Source organism: Orcinus orca, chromosome 1, assembly GCF_937001465.1.
Source record: "Orcinus orca chromosome 1, mOrcOrc1.1, whole genome shotgun sequence".
Taxonomy (NCBI): Eukaryota; Metazoa; Chordata; class Mammalia; order Artiodactyla; family Delphinidae; genus Orcinus; species Orcinus orca.
The window spans coordinates 206,353,239-206,371,364 of NC_064559.1; the positions used below are offsets into that span (position 1 = coordinate 206,353,239).

Consider the following 18,126-nt stretch of genomic DNA (forward strand, 5'->3'; position numbering starts at 1 on the left):
ATTGTCTGTTCATGTCTTTTCTGTTGGGTTGTTGTCTTTTTGTCTCTCACTTTTTAAAAGTTCTTAATATGCCTGTTGCAAGTATTCCCTCAGGACTTTGAGTCATAGTTAGAAAGCCTTGCCCTACACCACTTTTTAAAGATAAATTTACCCAGCTGCCCCAGTACCATTTACTGTCTTTACCTCAGTGGTTTGAGATGCCACCTTTGTCGTATATTATTTTCCATATGTATTCTGGACTTGATATTCTCTTTCCTATTGTCTAGATATGTGCTAGCACTACCCTCTTAATGATAGAGGCTTCATAGTATGTTTTAATGTCTGATAGGGCTAGCTCCCCCCCTTTTTAGTTATTTGATTTTTCCACATGAATATTAGTAGAACTTGTTTCATTCCATAAAATAGCTAGCTGGTGTTTGTATTAGGGTTGCCTTGAATTTATAGATCAAGTTTGGAGAAATGCTATGTTGAGTTTTCCTATCCAAGAATAGGGGGTGTTTTCCCATTTGTTTGTATTTACTTTTGTGTCTTTGAGGAGTGTTTAAGAATTTTCCTCAAACATTTAAGAAAATTAAATTTAAAAGTGGAGAGGCAGAGGGGCTTCAGTGGAAGTAATGTTGTATATTGTTATACTTAGAGCAGTCGCTAGAAAACTATGTGGAGTGATAACACTCGGAACACCATAAATAAATCAAGATGAAATCCTAAAAAAATGTTCAGATAACCCACAGGAGGGCGAGAGAAACAAGAACTAGAAATAGAAAAGAAACTTAAAAAAGAAAAGATACTGTGCCTGTCATTAATCAAATGGCTTACAATAGACGATGTAACACGATGCTGACCTGTCTCAAAATCTTTTTTCCTCTTATTTCCGGGTAAGAGTGACAGTAATAGCTGTAAACAAACAAGCTACTGTAAGCAGTCTTTGTGAGCTTGTGTACCTCTTCACTAGTTTCTTTGAGGTTCGCATATGTCTGGGGGTGTATGAAGACTCGCTCAATTATGGGTACAGTTTAAGGGAATGAATTTCTGGGCCACAGTTTCCATTTGTATTTCTCTGCTTGCCTGAGGAGGTTCTCTCCTCTTTTTCATCCCCTTCAGATGGCCTTCTCCCACCAGGCACAGGACTCTCTAGATGGTGCAGTGCCCAGGGCGTAACTGGGGGGCGTCACAGCAAAGCACTACTTGAACAAGTCTTTTCCAGGGAGCCCTTGTTACTGCTGAATAAAAGGACCCCAAGACATGGTGCTTCCCTGTCTTTAGTCTTATTTCTGGTAACAGTGAAGATATGGGGAAGGCAGAACCTGAGGAAGCTGGGAAAGCAGCTGTTTCAGCAAGGTGGACATGATTGCAGTTTTCTCTTAACAGTCTCTCTGCCTCCATTTCACAAACTGTCAAATAATATACTGTTTTGAGCAAGAGCATGGTGAAAAGAGAGCCCTGGAGAAAGACACTGAGTGCTTAAAATGGTACACATGTACACACTTTTACTTTAAAGTGTAAGCACTACTCTTCAGCAAGAGGCGATATGAAGAATATTTCAGAACGGATGGCAGCCAGTCAGAACCAGCCACGGTCAGCCTCCCGGCCCCTGTCAGCCCTGTCTTCCACTCTGCTTTGCTACTGCGGGCCCCTTACCCGGCAGGGACAGACACTTCCAAGAGCCACAGCTATATGCTAGTGACTGGTGTTTTATTTTCTCCCAATGCTTTTTTTTTTTTTTTAATAGAAAAATTCAGATTTTAAGTTTACATTTCCATAAATTTTGGCAAATTTGTTTGACACTAAACAAGGCATGGGATATTCTCATCATCCCAGAAAGTTCCCTTCAGCTCCTGTTCTCTCTAAACTTCCCACCCAGAAACAACCACTATTCTGATTTCTCCTACCATAAATTCCTTTTTGCTGTTCTAGAACTTCATATAAATGGAATCATACAGTATGTAGTTTTTTTGTGTCTGGCTTCTTTTACTCAACATTTAATTTTTGAGATTTTTCTTGATGGGTTATGTATCAGTAGCTCTTTTCTATATGTTGTTGTGTAGTAATCTCATTGTAAATTATACAATACTTTGTTTACCCGTTTCTTTGTTGATGGACATTTGGTTTGTATTTAGGCTAGTATGAATAAAGCAGTTATGAACAACAACAAAAGCACAGTGAAGGAAATAATAATGATAAAAGCAGAAATTAATGAGTGAAAACATTAGATCTAATTAATCAAATGCTTTAAGAAATTCTAGTATTTTATTCAAAAATACCTTATGGGGCTTCCCTGGTGGCGCAGTGGTTGAGAGTCCGCCTGCCAATGCAGGGGACACGGGTTCGTGTCCCGGTTTGGGAAGATCCCACATGCCGCGGAGCGGCTGGGCCCGTGAGCCATGGCCGCTGAGCCTGCGCGTCCGGAGCCTGTGCTCCGCAACGGGAGAGGCCACAACAGTGAGAGGCCTGCGTACCGCAAAAAAAAAAAAAACCTTATGGCCAACTGGGATTTATTCCAGGCATGCAAGGTAGGTTTACTATTCAAGACTCTGTTAACATCTAATAGCATGTTAATAAGTCTAAGGAAGAAACCTGTCTCCTAAGCGATGATTATGATACGGTTATTCTAAAGCTATTTAATGGGAACACCTGGGAGGCTTTTCCACTAAGGTCAGGAACAAGGTGAGGATGTCCTTTATTTCCACTACTTTCCACGTTTTTATTGTATTAGAGGTGCAACTTAGAGGCTTAAGAAAGGGTAAAGAAAAAGTGAAACTATGTGTATTTGCAAATAAAGTTAGCATGTTGGGAAGACCTCAGAGAATCAGTGATTAAGCTCTATCAAATGGTAAAAAATTTTGTTGAGTAGCAGGATATAAAATTAACATACAAAGATCAATACCCTTCACATAACCAAACGGGAAGCAAATAGAGGACACAGTGGTAGATAAAATCCCGTTTATTACAGCTTCATAGTAGTTTATCATATGATAGCCTTCTCTTCCTACTGCTTTGGATTTTCCCTAAGCCAGTTGTGTTGCCCTTCCCTGGGAACATTTTGGCAGTGTTTTTGATGGTCACAATGATGTGTGTGGGTGCTATGCGGTAGAGGCCAGGGATGCTGCTAAATACAGGATAGCTGCCAGCAACAAAGGATTGATGTCTAAAATGCCAGTAGTGCTGAGACTGGGAAACCTTGTCTTAAACATAACTGATTTCCAATGCTTGTGTTTAGAATTGTGGGTTAGAGGAGTTTCTATGTGTTTAATTAATTAATTATTCAAGTTTAAGGATAAACTTAAATTTGAGTAATAACCAAGAATAATAAAGGAAGAATTGCTTTCCTTTAGTCATGGACAATGATGAAGTAATTGATTTTGCACAGCGCGGAGCAGTGTACAACGTTTCATAGACTTCTCATTTGATCTTCGTAATATTTTTATGAGATAGGTATAATAGATGTACTTATCTCTGGTTAACTGATAAAGGGACTTACTTATTTCTTCTAGGCTTCAGGGATGAATCATTTCTGATAGATGGGTGATCAGTTGCAGAGCGAGTGCATTGTTCATCTAAAAAGTTGTCTTACCTGCCTGTCCTTTTCCAGGAGCTCATTTTAGTTCCAGTTAAATACTAGAAGGATAGGTCCTGGGCCTGGAGAGTTGATACCTAGTCCATTTTTTCCTTTAATTGTATCATGTTACCTACAAATCAGTGCTTCCAACAGAACTTGCCACGATGATGGAAATGTTATATAAATCTGTGCTGTTTGAGATGGTAGCCACTGGCTACATGTGGCTATTTAAATATACATTAATTGAGATTAAATAAAATTTAAAATTCATTTCTCTTCACTTATACCAGCCATATTTTAAGTGCTCAATAACCCTACATTGTCTTCTAATCAGTAGTATCCAAAGGAACTTTAAGAAATCAGTAGTATTTTTGTTTAATTTTTAAAATGGAGATTGTCTCAGCTCATCTTATCTTCTGCCCAGTACTGAGGGTTTGGTCACAGATTACTTAAGCCCTGTGGGAAAGGAGGATTTTTAATTGCTTTTTAATTTGTTACGAAGTGAATGAATGTCCATCCCCATGTTGATATCCCTCAGTTTCTTTCACTAACACCTTGGCAGTTAGCACATGTGTGTGTTGTTGACGTGCCAACTCATGGAGTCCTTCTGGGAATGGAATGCCTGCTCACGCAGTGGGAGGTCACATCCCTGGAAGCATCTTGCAGGTTCTGTTGATGTGCCTTTGATCCTCCAATTCCATCTACTCTAATCATAGCCTTTGGCTTCCAGTTGATGTTAAAGTTGCTTCCTGTAACTGCTGAGGGAGTTGAAATTCTGAAAACCTCCCTGCCTTCTTTGGAACCCTGGAATTTCTCTCAGCACTCTTGTATGTATGTAGGTGTGTGTGGTGGGATGGTGGGTCCTACTGCATGGTATAATGTAAATGACATTTATATTTGGTGCGTGGAAACGCTGCTTAAGGAGTTGTGTAGTATTGTAGAGTTTTCGGCTATATTGTGGTTTAACTTTTGTTAGTAGATGAACCTGGAAACCTTACTGCTCTAGTATTTCCATGGGAAAGCATTTTCCAACTTAGTCAGTTAATGTTACCTGAAAATTTGGGAAGTGTGTGTTTGTATATTAGAACCCATCTATATATTTAAAATTAAAATTTCTCTAGGTTTTAATTTCCAAGACAGTTTATTTCTTCCACACTCAGAAGAAAAATATTTAACAGTTACACATTCTCCTTTTCGTAAGGTAGCAGGAAGAAAAGGCCCATTTTGCTTTGATGATTTACAGAGACTTTAGATGGATTTTTTTTTTTTTTGTAAAGTAATGTAACTGTGGTTTAAATTTTTGCCCATCATTTCTAGTTTAATATCCTTTCATCACAATCCTGCCCTCAATTTGTCTTTGTGGTTTGATTAATTTTATTCTAAGACTAAAAGGCTGAGATAAAAGCAGTTAAGTTGTAGGTTAAAGCAGTCATGAAACAAAAAAATATAATATTGGACATTTTCTTATTTTGGGGGGTGAACTCCTGTTTTTCTGAACAGATAATTAAACAGTTTGTAGCCATATTCTACATGTTCTTAGAATACCATGGATTTAGTTACATCTTCCCCCACCTCTGCTTTTCTAGTAGTATTATGGTTTGCAAAGCTGTTGAGGACATTACTAACATTTTTTGTTCATTTATTTTCAGAGGGAAGTGCAACATCTCCCATTTTTCTGACATATTTGCTGCTAGAGAGTTTAAAGCCCGAGTGGATTCATTTTTCTACATATTAGGCTACAACCCTGAGACGAGGTAAGTGAGTCACTGGGTCCCACTCCGTGAGAACTTTGGCTTTTTTCACGTGCCTGGGTATGTCTATGTATACTTCTGGGCATATACTGATAAGATGGAAAAAAAGACACAAAGTCCTGTAGTAAATAAACCTCTTCGGGAGGAGTTGTAGTACTTAATGTCTTTGGTGTCTTTAGCAGCTTATTGTTTGCTTTTTTGTTGTTGTTAAGAAAAGGAAAAGTAAGACAATTTGGGTTTGGAGAGGGCAAGAAAAAGACAGATGTTTAGTTGGTGTGTGTTTTGAACTTATTATGAATTGTACCCTCATGCCCATTCAGTCAAGCCTTCCATACCTTATTGAAAACACCTAGGACATTATGGAAAGTTCGTTGATTAGTAATTTGTTCACTTAATAAAACCCCAGGAACACTCACTGAAATACCTCTAGTAAGACTGCTGGTATGAGATGGACACATCCAGTTCTCAACTGTCTTGGTAAGATCTATATCACAGGTAGAATTATTATTTTTTAAATGAAAAGCAATAGAGTCAAAATAATTTAACAGAAAGAATTCTTTGTTTATGTCTCTGATAGGCTGTAGTTTTAACTCAGCCCATGGAAGAACTTCTGTAAGAGTATATGTGTTCATATTTATCTTGTATCAATCATGTGACTGTTTTATTAAGGATTTGAAAAAACAGAGAAGGTTATTAGGCGATCAGGTAGTCTGTGCACAGGACAGTCAGGACATAATCTAAAACTATAAGGACTGAGAAAGAAATAAAAGATGCTTGGCTCAAGGAAGTTAGTAGAAAGAAGTACATTAAGTATAATTGCCAGATGGGTACCGCTTGAGTGAAAACCTCTTCATGGAGGATGCTGAGAAATTATATGTAAAATTTAGAATGTTGCTGTTCAGACCGTCAAACTAGGGTCAATAAAAGGCAACATATTCTTTGTTGTGGTTGTAAGAGGCTGCATAAAGCTCTATTGGGACATATACATGTGTCTCTCTCCATATATATACTAGACAACAACTATGCTCACCTTTTTTGCTTACCTTTTTTTCTTTAAAAAACAGTGACTTTGAGCTTTTGTTCAAAAGTATGCCCTATTCCAATGGCAAAGGAGCTGATCAATGGTAATATTTCAAAAGCATCTTATATTGTGAAATGTTTATATTACATATGCATTTATTAACTGCCTGGACATGTCTTCCTGTTGCCCAAGTGAAGTGTTGGACACTCACAGTTGGATTTCTGTCTGGATACACAGTAGCCTGTTATTTCAGTGATGCCATATTTATTTAACTATTTGATAGATGGCTGTCATATTGCACAAGTTAGATTGTTTCAGGGAATTGACCAAATAGCTTTTGAGTTTTAAGTGTTTAGCTCTTGGGTTCATAATAGCCAAGCAAGTTTACTTTTCACTAGTTTTGGTTGTACACCTGTTTTTGCTGAATGTTCATTTAAAGTGATATGTAACTTATCTGTGTAAGCAGAGACTCACACAGGTTCTTGTCTCATTTTTTATTGTATGTTACTGGTAGTCATTCAGAGTGATACTTCCCATCAGTTTTGTTTTAAACTGTTGGTTAGGCATGCGATAGAGGAATATATTATTATTTATCTCACCCGAAAAAGCAACACAGAGACATACCTGTAGCAGCGTGTTTACAGGATCTGCCTCCTGAAGCACTTCTTTAGTGCTTTGACCTTAGTCCCGTTTGTTCATTTCTGTGGCTCTGTTCCCCGAGTCCAGCTTGTGCTTGGCATAGTGGAAGTGCTTGGGGGTTGTTGGATGAATTGAAGTGAACAAATATTTGAATGTCTACTTATTAGTGATAAGTCTGTGGCAGGTCTCAAACTTCTCACAGAGTGAGTGTGAAAATTTGCAGTGATAAAGCCAGTGTGGCCCAAGCTCACTGGCTTCACCATGAGCACTACTTTCTACCTCTGAAGTTTGGGGTTTGGTGCACACTTCCCATAGCTGCCCAAATTATCAAAACTGTGTATGTGATTTAACAGAGTATAGAAAACTGTTTTCTCCACCTGGCTTATGCACAGCCCAGTCCTTCGAATGCTTGGAGTGCATGCCCTTGCAGAACTTACCTCTGTTTCTGTCTTTGTTTCAGGTCTGTGAGGGATGGGGCAGTGTGATGAGCTGGTCTCCCTCATTTTAGATGAGTGAGACTAGCATGTAACTGTGGCTGTGTGGTGCTGTGTGCTGACTTGTTTTGCCCTGAGTCATCTGGGGAGGAATGTCAGACCGTTCTAATAATCTCGTGAGATGGCGCGTTGATCAGTAAGACCACTGGAAGTTAAAGAATGGTGATTCTGTGACTCCAGACTTTGACGACTGTTCCCCTCCCCTTAAATAACGTGTGAACTCTAACTGAGCAATTAAAACTGAAGTTTAAGATAGAGTTGTTTCTCATAGCAAATTTTCTGATAGTAGTTAAAAGTTGACTTATGTAATTTTCCATAATTTTTTTAGCATCTTAGCTGGCACTGAATGATTGGGGTTTTTTTTCCTCTCACATTTATCACAGATCCTTTTAAAACCCCAATATCTGGCTACCTCCCCCCCCACCTACTTATTTATTATATTTCTTAATATCGTGCCTTATCAGGGACCTGGTTGTCCAGAACTTTTTGGTTTGGTTTGCGTGCTAGTGGGGAACAGACTTTTATGAATTCTTTGGTCCATTGCCTTTAAAATTTGGAGAGGGTGGATTTCTTGTAGTCGGCATAGAATTACTTCGGTGTTATTAGGTATAAATTTATATTTCATTAATTATTTTTTTCTACTCAGAGTACTGATCATTACTATAAGTAAAGCATCCACAATAATACAGGTTCATAATCTCTTATTTTCAATTCTGAAATCTGAAAGCTCTGAGGATCAAAAAATTTTTATGCTAAGTTGGGTGCTGAAATTCATTTGACCCTGAGGTCAAACTTGACCTGAACTGATGTGAGACTTTTTGTATTCTTTATTCAGTTCACTTTGTGTGGATTTGCACAGCTTTTACTACAAAGGTACCGATGTGGTAGAATAGGGATTATTGCTCAGACACTGCTGTGGCATTACCCTGGTATATTCCCTGTAGTACCTTCTAAATCCAAAAATTTCTCAATTCTGAAAATCTTCTGGTCCTAAGGATCTTAGCTTAGGGGTTGTAACGCTGTGTTCCTGCTACCCACGACATTTAAGGAGCAAAACTTGGGCAAAAAATGTGGGGGCAGATGTTTCTAGCTTCAGGTAGAATTCAGGCTACGGGGGGCTGGTAGGTGAGAGAGGGCTTGAACCTTTGGTAATTGGGCTTTGCTTTTGGAATTTGTTTTGACGTTTCTGCACTCAGGGCGTGTTCACTGTTGCTCAATAAATAAGATTCACTCCAAATTTACTTCTGCAGTCAGCATACTCTGAACATAATGTCATCATGTTCTCATTTTCTTTGAAGGGTATGATCCAAAATCTAGTGAGAAACTTCAAATAAAGTCAATAAATTTCAGCTCAGAGGTCTTAGTACATAAAGCCAGTAATCCTTGTACATGAACTTGACCAAAACACCAGCATCCTTGGTTGAACTAAAGTAGGTTGGTTCAAAACAATAAATAAATAAAGTAGGTTGGTTCTAGCTTATAAAAAGAGCTGGGCATAGAGACCGGTTACATCTAGCCTTTTATTCTCCTTGTTGCTTTTTTATTTGTCTAGTACCTCATGGCCATTTAATCTGACTGCTTGATCCTTTTGTTAAGACCAACAGCATGGAAGGATCTCCCCTTTTGGACGCAGGCAGCCTGGGTTCTGATTCTATGCTCCCACTTCATCTTTGTGTCCATGGGTAAAGGTTGTACTTCCTGGACTGTGTTTTCCTCTTTAATAAAAATGGGGAAAACAAAAACAGGGTAGCTTTTGTAAACTGTCATGTTTTTTTGTTCCTTTTCGGGAATTGCAAAAATAATTATAAATTTTCTTTTGAAGAAGAGATTGAGAAGTATCTTTTTTTTTTTTTTTAAACTCCGTAAAATGTTAAATCCAAAAGCAAAATATGAACTACTTCCCAAGATGTCTTGATTCTACCAGGTAGATCATTAACCATCTGGTTGTTTCTGCTGACATGTGGAAGTCTGAGCACTGGGGATTCTTGCCTCTGCTTGGAATATTAATTATAAAGTTCCTTGAATATATACGGTTGCTAAAAATGTAGGGTAAATTTCTTCACTGACCATGATGAAACTGACTCAACAATTAAAATAAATACGTGAGTAGTGTTGATGGGAAATAATACATTTCTACAGTCAGGATATTTTATTGAAAATTTGAGAACCAAAATTGAAAAAAAAATTTTATTGAGAAAGAGGTTTGGGCTTTTTATAGCAAACGAGCCTGTCCTCTTTGTAGCGTGGAGGGTTTACTGAGTTTTTGGTTGTCCTTTCCCCCATCTTCCCATCCCTCCACCTCTGCAGGTTCGGCCTATTAGCCAGTGCTTTTTTTATTGTGCTTTGACTTTTTCTGAGTCTATACCTTTCATTTCTTAGGAAAGTTCTCCTTACCTTTCTGCCTCAGGCCAGTGAGTTAGGAGGGGAAGGAAGTAATAGTGAATGGAGTCCCAGTAAGAACAAGTTTGCAGAGTGGCTACTTGAGAGGAGGTGCCTTTATTTTTAAATTATTAAGAGTGAATTTTACCAGGAACCAGTCCCTTTGTTTCCCTTTGCTAAATAAGAGTTCCTTGGGTCCCTAATGGGCGCAGTGGTTAAGAATCCGCCTGCTAAGGCAGGGGGACACGGGCTCGAGCCCTGGTCCGGGAAGATCCCACATGCTGCGGAGCAGCTAAGCCCGTGGGCCACAACTACTGAGCCCACGAGCCACAACTACTGAAGCCTGCGTGCCTAGAGCCCGTGCTCCACAACAAGAGAAGCCACTGCAATGAGAAGGCCGCACACTGCAATGAAGAGTGGCTTCCGCTCGCCGCAACTAGAGAAAGCCTGTGTGCAGCAACGAAGACCCAATGTGGCCGAAAAAGTAAACTAAAGTGTAGTATTCTGTGTATAGGTGGTCGCGGAGCAGTCCCGCGCTCTAATGCTAGTTTCATGTAGGTGTCAGTGGTCTCATCAGAGGCTTGGTCTGCAGCATGAAAAATCTGATTATATTCTTGGTTCTTTGCTTCTTGAACATGAGCCTTCTCTTGTTTAATCAGGTGGAAAACAAGTTGAGGGCTCAGATCTCATCTTCTGTCTTACCCAGGAGAGAATGTCCCTGGTCACCTGTGATCACCTGAATTCACCTGTGCCCTCTCTGCTTTTCTTCTTCTTCCAGGAAGCAGGTTGTTTTTTTTTTAAAAAGCAATATTGAGGCTTAAGTATGATTATCCTTATATTTAGAAGTAATCATAAACCGAGGCACTTGCAAGAATTTATATATATAATCTCCCCCATTACAGTGGCAATAATGTTACTAATAATAGCTATAGTTAGTGAGCACTGTGCACCTGGCACTGTGCTGAGTGTTTTACTTGTATGATTCATCTTTCTTTACTTTGTTTTGAAACAGTCTTGACCGTACAGAACAGTTGCCAGTACACTAGAAGATCTTTGCTTAACTGAACCATTTGAAAATAAGTTGTCACCATGAGGCTATATCACACTCTAATACTTCGTGTATTTCCTGTGAACAGGGGCATTTTTCTTGCATAACCACAATATAGCCTTCAAAATCAGGAAATTACAAGTAAATATTATTGCCCTGGAATTCTCAGACCCCACTCAAGTTTTATAACAAAAGGCTATAGCAAAAGGAATCCAGTTCAGCATTATGTATTTGGTTGTCATATGTGTGTTTAGTCTCCTTCAATCTGGAAAAGTTTCTCAGTCTTTCCTTCACTTCATGACATTGGTACTTTGGAAGATTATATAGGCTAATTATTTTGTAGACTGTCCCTCAGTTTGCATTTATGATTTTTTTTGTATCATTGCATTTATATCGTCTATCTTTGACAGGGACAGTACAAAAGTCATGTGTTCTTTTTCCTGCATCCGTTAGGTGCTACACAATTCTAGTTTGTCCCACTGCTGGTAATGTTCACGGTGATACATTGAATAAGGTGGTGTCTGCCAGGCTTTGCGATTGTACAATTTCTCTTTTTCCTTTTATAATTTTTTTTTAAAAATCGGGTTATAGTTGCTTTACAATGCTGTGTTAGTCGCTGCTGTACAGCAGAGTGAATCAGCTCTATATATACATGTAGGTATATATACCCCATCTAGGTCACCACAGAGCACCGAGCTGAGCTCCCTGTGCTGTACGGCAGGTTCCCACCAGCTATCCGTTTTACACCTGGTTGTGCACATACGCCACTCCCAGTCTCCCAGTGCATCGCCCCACCCCCACCCGTGTCCGCACGTCCCTTAGTGACCATTCTGTAGGTGGTTGTTTTGAGACCCTGTAGATGCTTTCTTCCTCATCAAACTTCGAATTATTCATGTGTCCATGGCAGGGTGGACTAATGGCTGCCAGTTTTATCCAGTTGTTTATAATCTGTTACTACCATCTTGAGGTCAGATTGTGCCAGATTTTGGAGAATGATACTTAGGAACCCAGATCTGGTGCTCGGTATGCTCATTACTTTGTATCACTGTTCTCAGGCCTTCTGCATGAACAGAGCTTGGGGGCTGAGGGGAAGGGAGGTAATGCACACTTTTACATCTACTTCCATATCTGTGTGTATGTGTATCCATGAGTTCACACCAAATTTTCCAACTCTAATCCAATAATACAAGGTTCCTGCAAGTTTTTTTCCCCTTTTTCCTTATTTGTAATTCTCACCTTTAACAGTAGAAAACCTCATCTCATTGTCCTTAATATCTTTACTTCCAATTTCCTATCCCAGACTCTGCTCTCTCCCACACATGGATGGGTTTTGACATCTTAAGCTGTATTTTTAGTAGGTTTATCTGTTGATATTTCTTAGTGCCACCTCAAGGAATCAAATTTATAACATCATCTGTTCAAGACGTATGCGATAACAACTACTACTACCATGAAGTGAAGGCTTACTCTGTCCTGGATTGTGTAGTTTTTAATTCCCGTAAAAGCTCATTGAAGTTGGTATTATCTTTATTTTATAAATGAGGAAAAGGAAAATCGATATTATATTAAACAGCTGCCTAAGGTTAGTAAACAGGAAATCCCAGCCCTGTTTGACTCAAAACCTTGTGCTCTTAACTTCTATGATTTCATCGTAGATTGATTCATATACAACATATTTTCTTCTGGCTGTGTTAGAAAATAACTTTTAGTCTTTCTAATGAAGAGAAAAACACGTGCTTACCAGAAAATAATGACAAATTCAAAAATTAAAGAAGCAAACTGTTATAATAATTCTATAACCGATATTTGTGTTTTTCCTTGAATATACATCTTTGTGCACCTGTATAGGTATATGTGTATGTTTTAAGATTATAATTAAAATATTGTTTATCCATAATTTACAGATCATCACGCATTCCTCTATTCGTTCATCTTCTTCTGTTTTGAACATGGTACCACGTCATTAAACGTTTTACAAACATTTGTAATGAGCACCCTGTATACACCATCATATGGATGTCTCATAATTTATCTGTCCTCATATTATTGAACATCTATGGGTTTTCCATTATTTAAATAACATGGTCAAATAACATTGTGACCATCTTTTTTCAACATAGATATTTATACTTCGGCTGTAAAGTGACAATCTAGATCTGCCGTATCTCAGTTAATTTGGATTTGAGACATTTCAAAATTCACTTCTGTTTTAGTGAAGTCAACTTTTCTACTCATCACAGCTCATTGTCTGTATAGCTTTTGGGGGTGAGAAGCTAGAGCTGGATACGAACATTTTCTTGTTCACTTTTCCTCTGTCATCACATTTGCACTCTCAGAACATTTACCTGTGATGGCAAGTACTGGAGACAGTTGAGATGAGGGTACGTGTATATTTGGAAACACAGCTGACTGAAGATGAAAGAACTTTAGTAAAATAGGACCAAAACCCAGATTTGATAATTCCAAAAACCGTTTGCCAGTAAACATATACAAATACTGAATAAAATACAACAAATCTTTTAAATGCAGAGCTGAGCTCGCAAGAATTAAGAGAAACTGAAAAGTTCAGCAGCCTGCGGTGAGAGGGGTCGGGCCATTTGCTCATCTTCTTCACATGGTGTCTTTGGTTTTAACACGCACCAGGTACAGGAGATGGGGTCCTGATCTCAAGGATTTAGGGAGTTGGAGCTGAGAGCCTGTATAAAGTTAGGACCATCGAAGGCCTATTCTTTTGGTGGAAGGGTGAACTAGGTAACATATCTGGAGCTAGAAGGAAATGACAGGGAAACCTGTCTGTGTTTGGTACTCCAGACCAAAAAAGGAAGAGGAGGAATAGAAGGAGAACTCCCCTTATAACTCATAACTTTGGGCCTTGCCCCCAAGACAATTGGGGCTTGAATTTGCACTCTTGAAAAAATACGAGACGGACTTCCCTGGTGGCGCAGTGGTTAAGAATCCGCCTGCCAATGCAGGGGACACGGGTTCGAGCCCTGGTCCGGGAAGATCCCACATGCCGCGGAGCAACTAAGCGCATGCGCCACAGCTACTGAGCCTGCGCTCTAAAGCCCGCGAGCCACAACTACTGAGCCTGTGCTCTAGAGCCCGTGCTCCGCAACAAGAGAAGCCACCGCAGTGAGAAGCCCGAACACCGCAATGAAGAGTAGCCCACGCTCGCCGCAACTAGAGAAAGCCCGCGCGCAGCAGCGAAGACCTGATGCTGTCAAAAACAAGCAAGCAAACAAACAAATAAATAAATTTATTATACATAAAAGAAGAAAAATACAAGAACTCCAGGATGAGAATATAATATAAAAAGTGGTTCCGGGCTTCCCTGGTGGCGCAGCGGTTGAGAGTCTGCCTGCTGATGCAGGGGACACGGGTTTGTGCCCCGGTCCGGGAAGATCCCACATGCCGCGGGGCGGCTGGGCCCATGAGCCATGGCCACTGAGCCTGCGCGTCCGGAGCCTGTGCTCTGCAACGGGAGAGGCCACAACAGTGAGAGGCCCGCATACCGCAGAAAAGGAAAAAAAAAAGAAGGTCTTGTGCCAGTGAGCTGCCCTGGACACCTGGCAGAAACATGTACAATTTTGGAGGAAGGACACACCCTCATTCAAGAACCTGTAGGGTATATACAGGTAAAATATCTTTGAATGCTGAGCTCACTGTCAAAAATTACAAAATGTTGGAGGAAACTATGTGTCTTCAACTTGAATCAGATAAAATAAATGGTAAGATACACATTTAAGAACTTCAGTGCTAGAACTGTCAGGAAGAGACGATATAATAGGCTTGAACGAAATAGAACTTTCATTTCTCTCTCATATAAGCAAAGTTTCAAAGGAAGCAGTCCTAGGCTGGTATTGGGCTCTGCAGATACCAGGGGCCACCTCTGTACCCTTAACTTCAGCCGTGACCTTGTGCTCAAGGAGGTGATGGAATGGTAGCCGTAACATCCAGATTGAAGGCTCGAAGAAAGAGGAAGTGGGTAAAAGAAGCATGCCTTCTCCCTTTAAAGGCAGTTTCCATAATTTGTACAGGACTTTTCCTTTTCTTCTCATTAGGAAAAAAAGGAAAAAACCAGACTCACGCTTTACAGGTGAATTCTACCACCGTTCTAGAAAACAGAGAAAGAAGGTGTAGGTTCCCCAAGTTATTTTATGAGGCAAGTAAAACCTTTATTCCAAAACCAGATTGAAAAGTAAGATTTATAGGTCAGTTTTACTTACGAACATGCATTTAAAATGTTTAAATAAAATACTGGGAAATGGAATCTGGCAAAGCATTAAAAATATACTTGTTCAAGTTGGGTTTATAGAATACATGAATGGTTTAATAGTAACTTATCTGTTAACATTTTACCATTTTTTAACATATTGAAGAAGAAAGTATATACAGTCATCTTGATGTAGAAAAAGCACTTGATAAAATTCAACACCCATTCAGTACTTGCAGGGTGGGGGGGTTCTTAGCAAGTTAACTGTAGAGTGCAGCTTCCTTATTCTGACGAATACTTACTGAAAACCTGCAGCAAACACCGTACTTAAAGGCAGAGTGTTGGAAATACTCTCTGTAAAGTCAGAGACGATAGAAAGGTTCCCATGACCATTAAGACATGAAAATATATGAGGATCGGGAATGAACGTTTATTAAAGGTGGTGCAATAATTTTTACCATAGAAAATATGTGAACAAATGGTTAGAACTGGTAAGATAAATCAGCATGCTTACTGGATATAAGATCATTATAAATATAAAGCTCAGTTCCATTTGCACACACCAGGGACAATTTCAAAGTAACGTTTAAACAAGCTGTTTCTGAAACCTTTTCTCTCGAAGGGAAGTTAGTACTAATTAGAAGTCAAATAGAATATCTTTTTTCCAGTGAGTGTTTTTCTCTAGAGTTTCCTGAATGTTAACATTTCATTGCTAATTTTGTTTTATAACTTCTTCTTTTAAAAATTATTTATTTTATTTATTTATTTTTGGCTGCGTTGGGTCTTCATTGCTGCGCGCGAGCTTCCTCTAGTTGCAGCGAGCAGGGGCTACTCTTCATCGCAGTGCGTGGGCTTCTTATTGCAGTGGCTTCTCTTGTTGTGGAGCATGGGCTCTAGGCACGCATGCTTCAGTAGTTGTGGCTCGCGGGCTCTAGAGCTCAGGCTCAGTAGTTGTGGCACACGGGCTCTAGAGCGCAGGCTCAGTAGTTGTGGTGCATGGGCTTAGTTGCTCCACGGCATGTGGGATCTTCCCGGACCAGGGCTCGAACCTATGTCCCCTGCATCGGCAGACTGCGCCACCAGGGAAGCCCTGTTATAACTTCTTGTTAGTAAATAAAACATTTTTCTATTTCTGGAGAGTAGAAAACACTTCAAAATTAAATCCAGGAAATTTCCATGTTGCAGCTCTTACTTTACCTTTGATAAACATAAATTTTCTGCTCACTAAACATTAAGTATTATAGTGGCAGAGTGATTATTCAGTTGGCTTTTATATAGTAAACGTTTATAATTTTAGAAAGAATCTATTAGTATAATATATGCATTTCACCTGCTCAGCTCCCCTTTAATGTATTTGGAAGTTTTAATCCTTCACTTGTTGTTCACTAAGGAGTAATTGGAGGAGAGAGGGAGGTCTAGGATCCAGAGGCAATGTAGATGTACCAGGATCACCGGCCTTCTGGGGAGACCTAGCAGTAGGCCTCAGAAGGAAGCACTAGGGCAACCCACGTGCAAGTTGCATGCAAATCCCTGCCGGCAGCCAAATGACAAGTTAGGGCAACATGGTGGCAGGAATGAGGTCCAGGCAGGTTGTTCAGTAAGGAAGCATCTAGTGTTCAAGACAACCAGTGGAAATAATAAGTCCTGGGTCTTGGAGGCCTGTAAGTACTGAGTAAAGTTGCAAGGTGTCCTCAGCTCAAGACAAGGACTGGTCTGGGGAAACAGAGCCCGTTTCTAGAATTGAAATGTATGGGTAAAAGTGGCACACTGGCTCACTTAATTTTCAGGTTTTAGAGCTCCTTGATTTTCTCTGATGAGGAGGAGGGCTGATCGCATACTCTGAGGTTGGGTTGAATTTAGAGCTAGCTGGGTCTTAAGTGGATTCAGTTTGGGGATTTGAGCACTATGGAAGCAGGTGGGCAGGCAGGTCACTCATTGCCACTGGTGTGTCTGGTCTCCAGATTCCATGAAGATTGATGATTGAAGGCTAGTATAAATATTTTTTGTTTCATGTATTGAAAATTTTTTAGTTGGAATTTCATGTACATAACTTAGAAAAGAGTTACAAGATTAGTACATAGAACTCTCGTGTATCTTCCATCCATTTCACCAATTGTTAACATTTTGCCATATTTGCTTTATTATTTTATTTGCATTGATTTTAGTTTATGTAGTATTATTTAATTATCTTTTAAACCTTATTACAGATTTGCTTTATTATCTCTGTTTTTGCCCATTATTTTCTGTGTTTGCCATCTTTGCTTAATTTTCCTCTCTATAGTATTTTCCTTTCCTGAACCATTTAGGAATGGATTGCAGATATCAAGCTTCTTTTCTCCCAAATATTTAAATGTCCAAGAACAAGGACATTCTCTTACATAACCATAGTATGGTTATCAAAATCAGGAGAGTTAACATCGATGTAATACCATGTAGTCTAACACAGTCCACACTCACGTTTTGCCAGTTTTTCTAATACTGACCTTCATAGTAATTCCCCCGCTATGATCATGCATTGGTGTTTAGTTGTTGTATTGCTTTAATATCCTTTGCCTCTCTTTGTTTTCATAATATGTTTCCTAACCTTTTTTTTGTTTTTTTTTCCCCCATGATATTGACCTTTTTGAAGAGTATATTTTCAAATATTATTCAGTTTGGTTTGTTTGATGTTTCCTCATGATTAGATTTAGCTTATATAATTCTTCTATGTATAAATTATGTGTAAGTGACATTATGCTCTCGGTGCATCCGATTTTTTTTTGGAAGTACAAAACAGGAGAGTTGGGGGGGTTCCAATAAAGGTGACTTTGATACTCTCCTTGACCCTAAGGAGCTTAACATCTCTTAAGAGAGTTGCGGCACCCCAGAGAAGGGTGCGGCGAGCCGAGGTGCAGCAGGAGGACAGCAGAGCTGTCTGAGGTTTCCAAGCTGCTCCTAGGACAGAGGCGTCTCCAGAGAGGGGCTGGCTGGAGCTGTGCTAGAGAGGATGCGTTCTCCACGTGGAAGAGAAGAGGCCTTGGGAGTG

General features: G+C 39.5%; 1 protein-coding gene across 5 annotated transcripts in view; it reads left to right on the forward strand.

Moving 5' to 3' along the window:
* The window catches only part of RERE (arginine-glutamic acid dipeptide repeats), a 429,014-nt gene that overhangs the window by 263,160 nt on the left and 147,728 nt on the right, over positions 1-18,126 (forward strand). For all 5 annotated transcript variants that reach the window (XM_049707765.1, XM_049707760.1, XM_004272354.4 and 2 more), the window contains one exon: positions 5,206-5,310. In XM_049707765.1, coding sequence (XP_049563722.1) covers positions 5,206-5,310 — 105 coding nt within the window. The remainder of the gene's footprint in view (positions 1-5,205; positions 5,311-18,126) is intronic.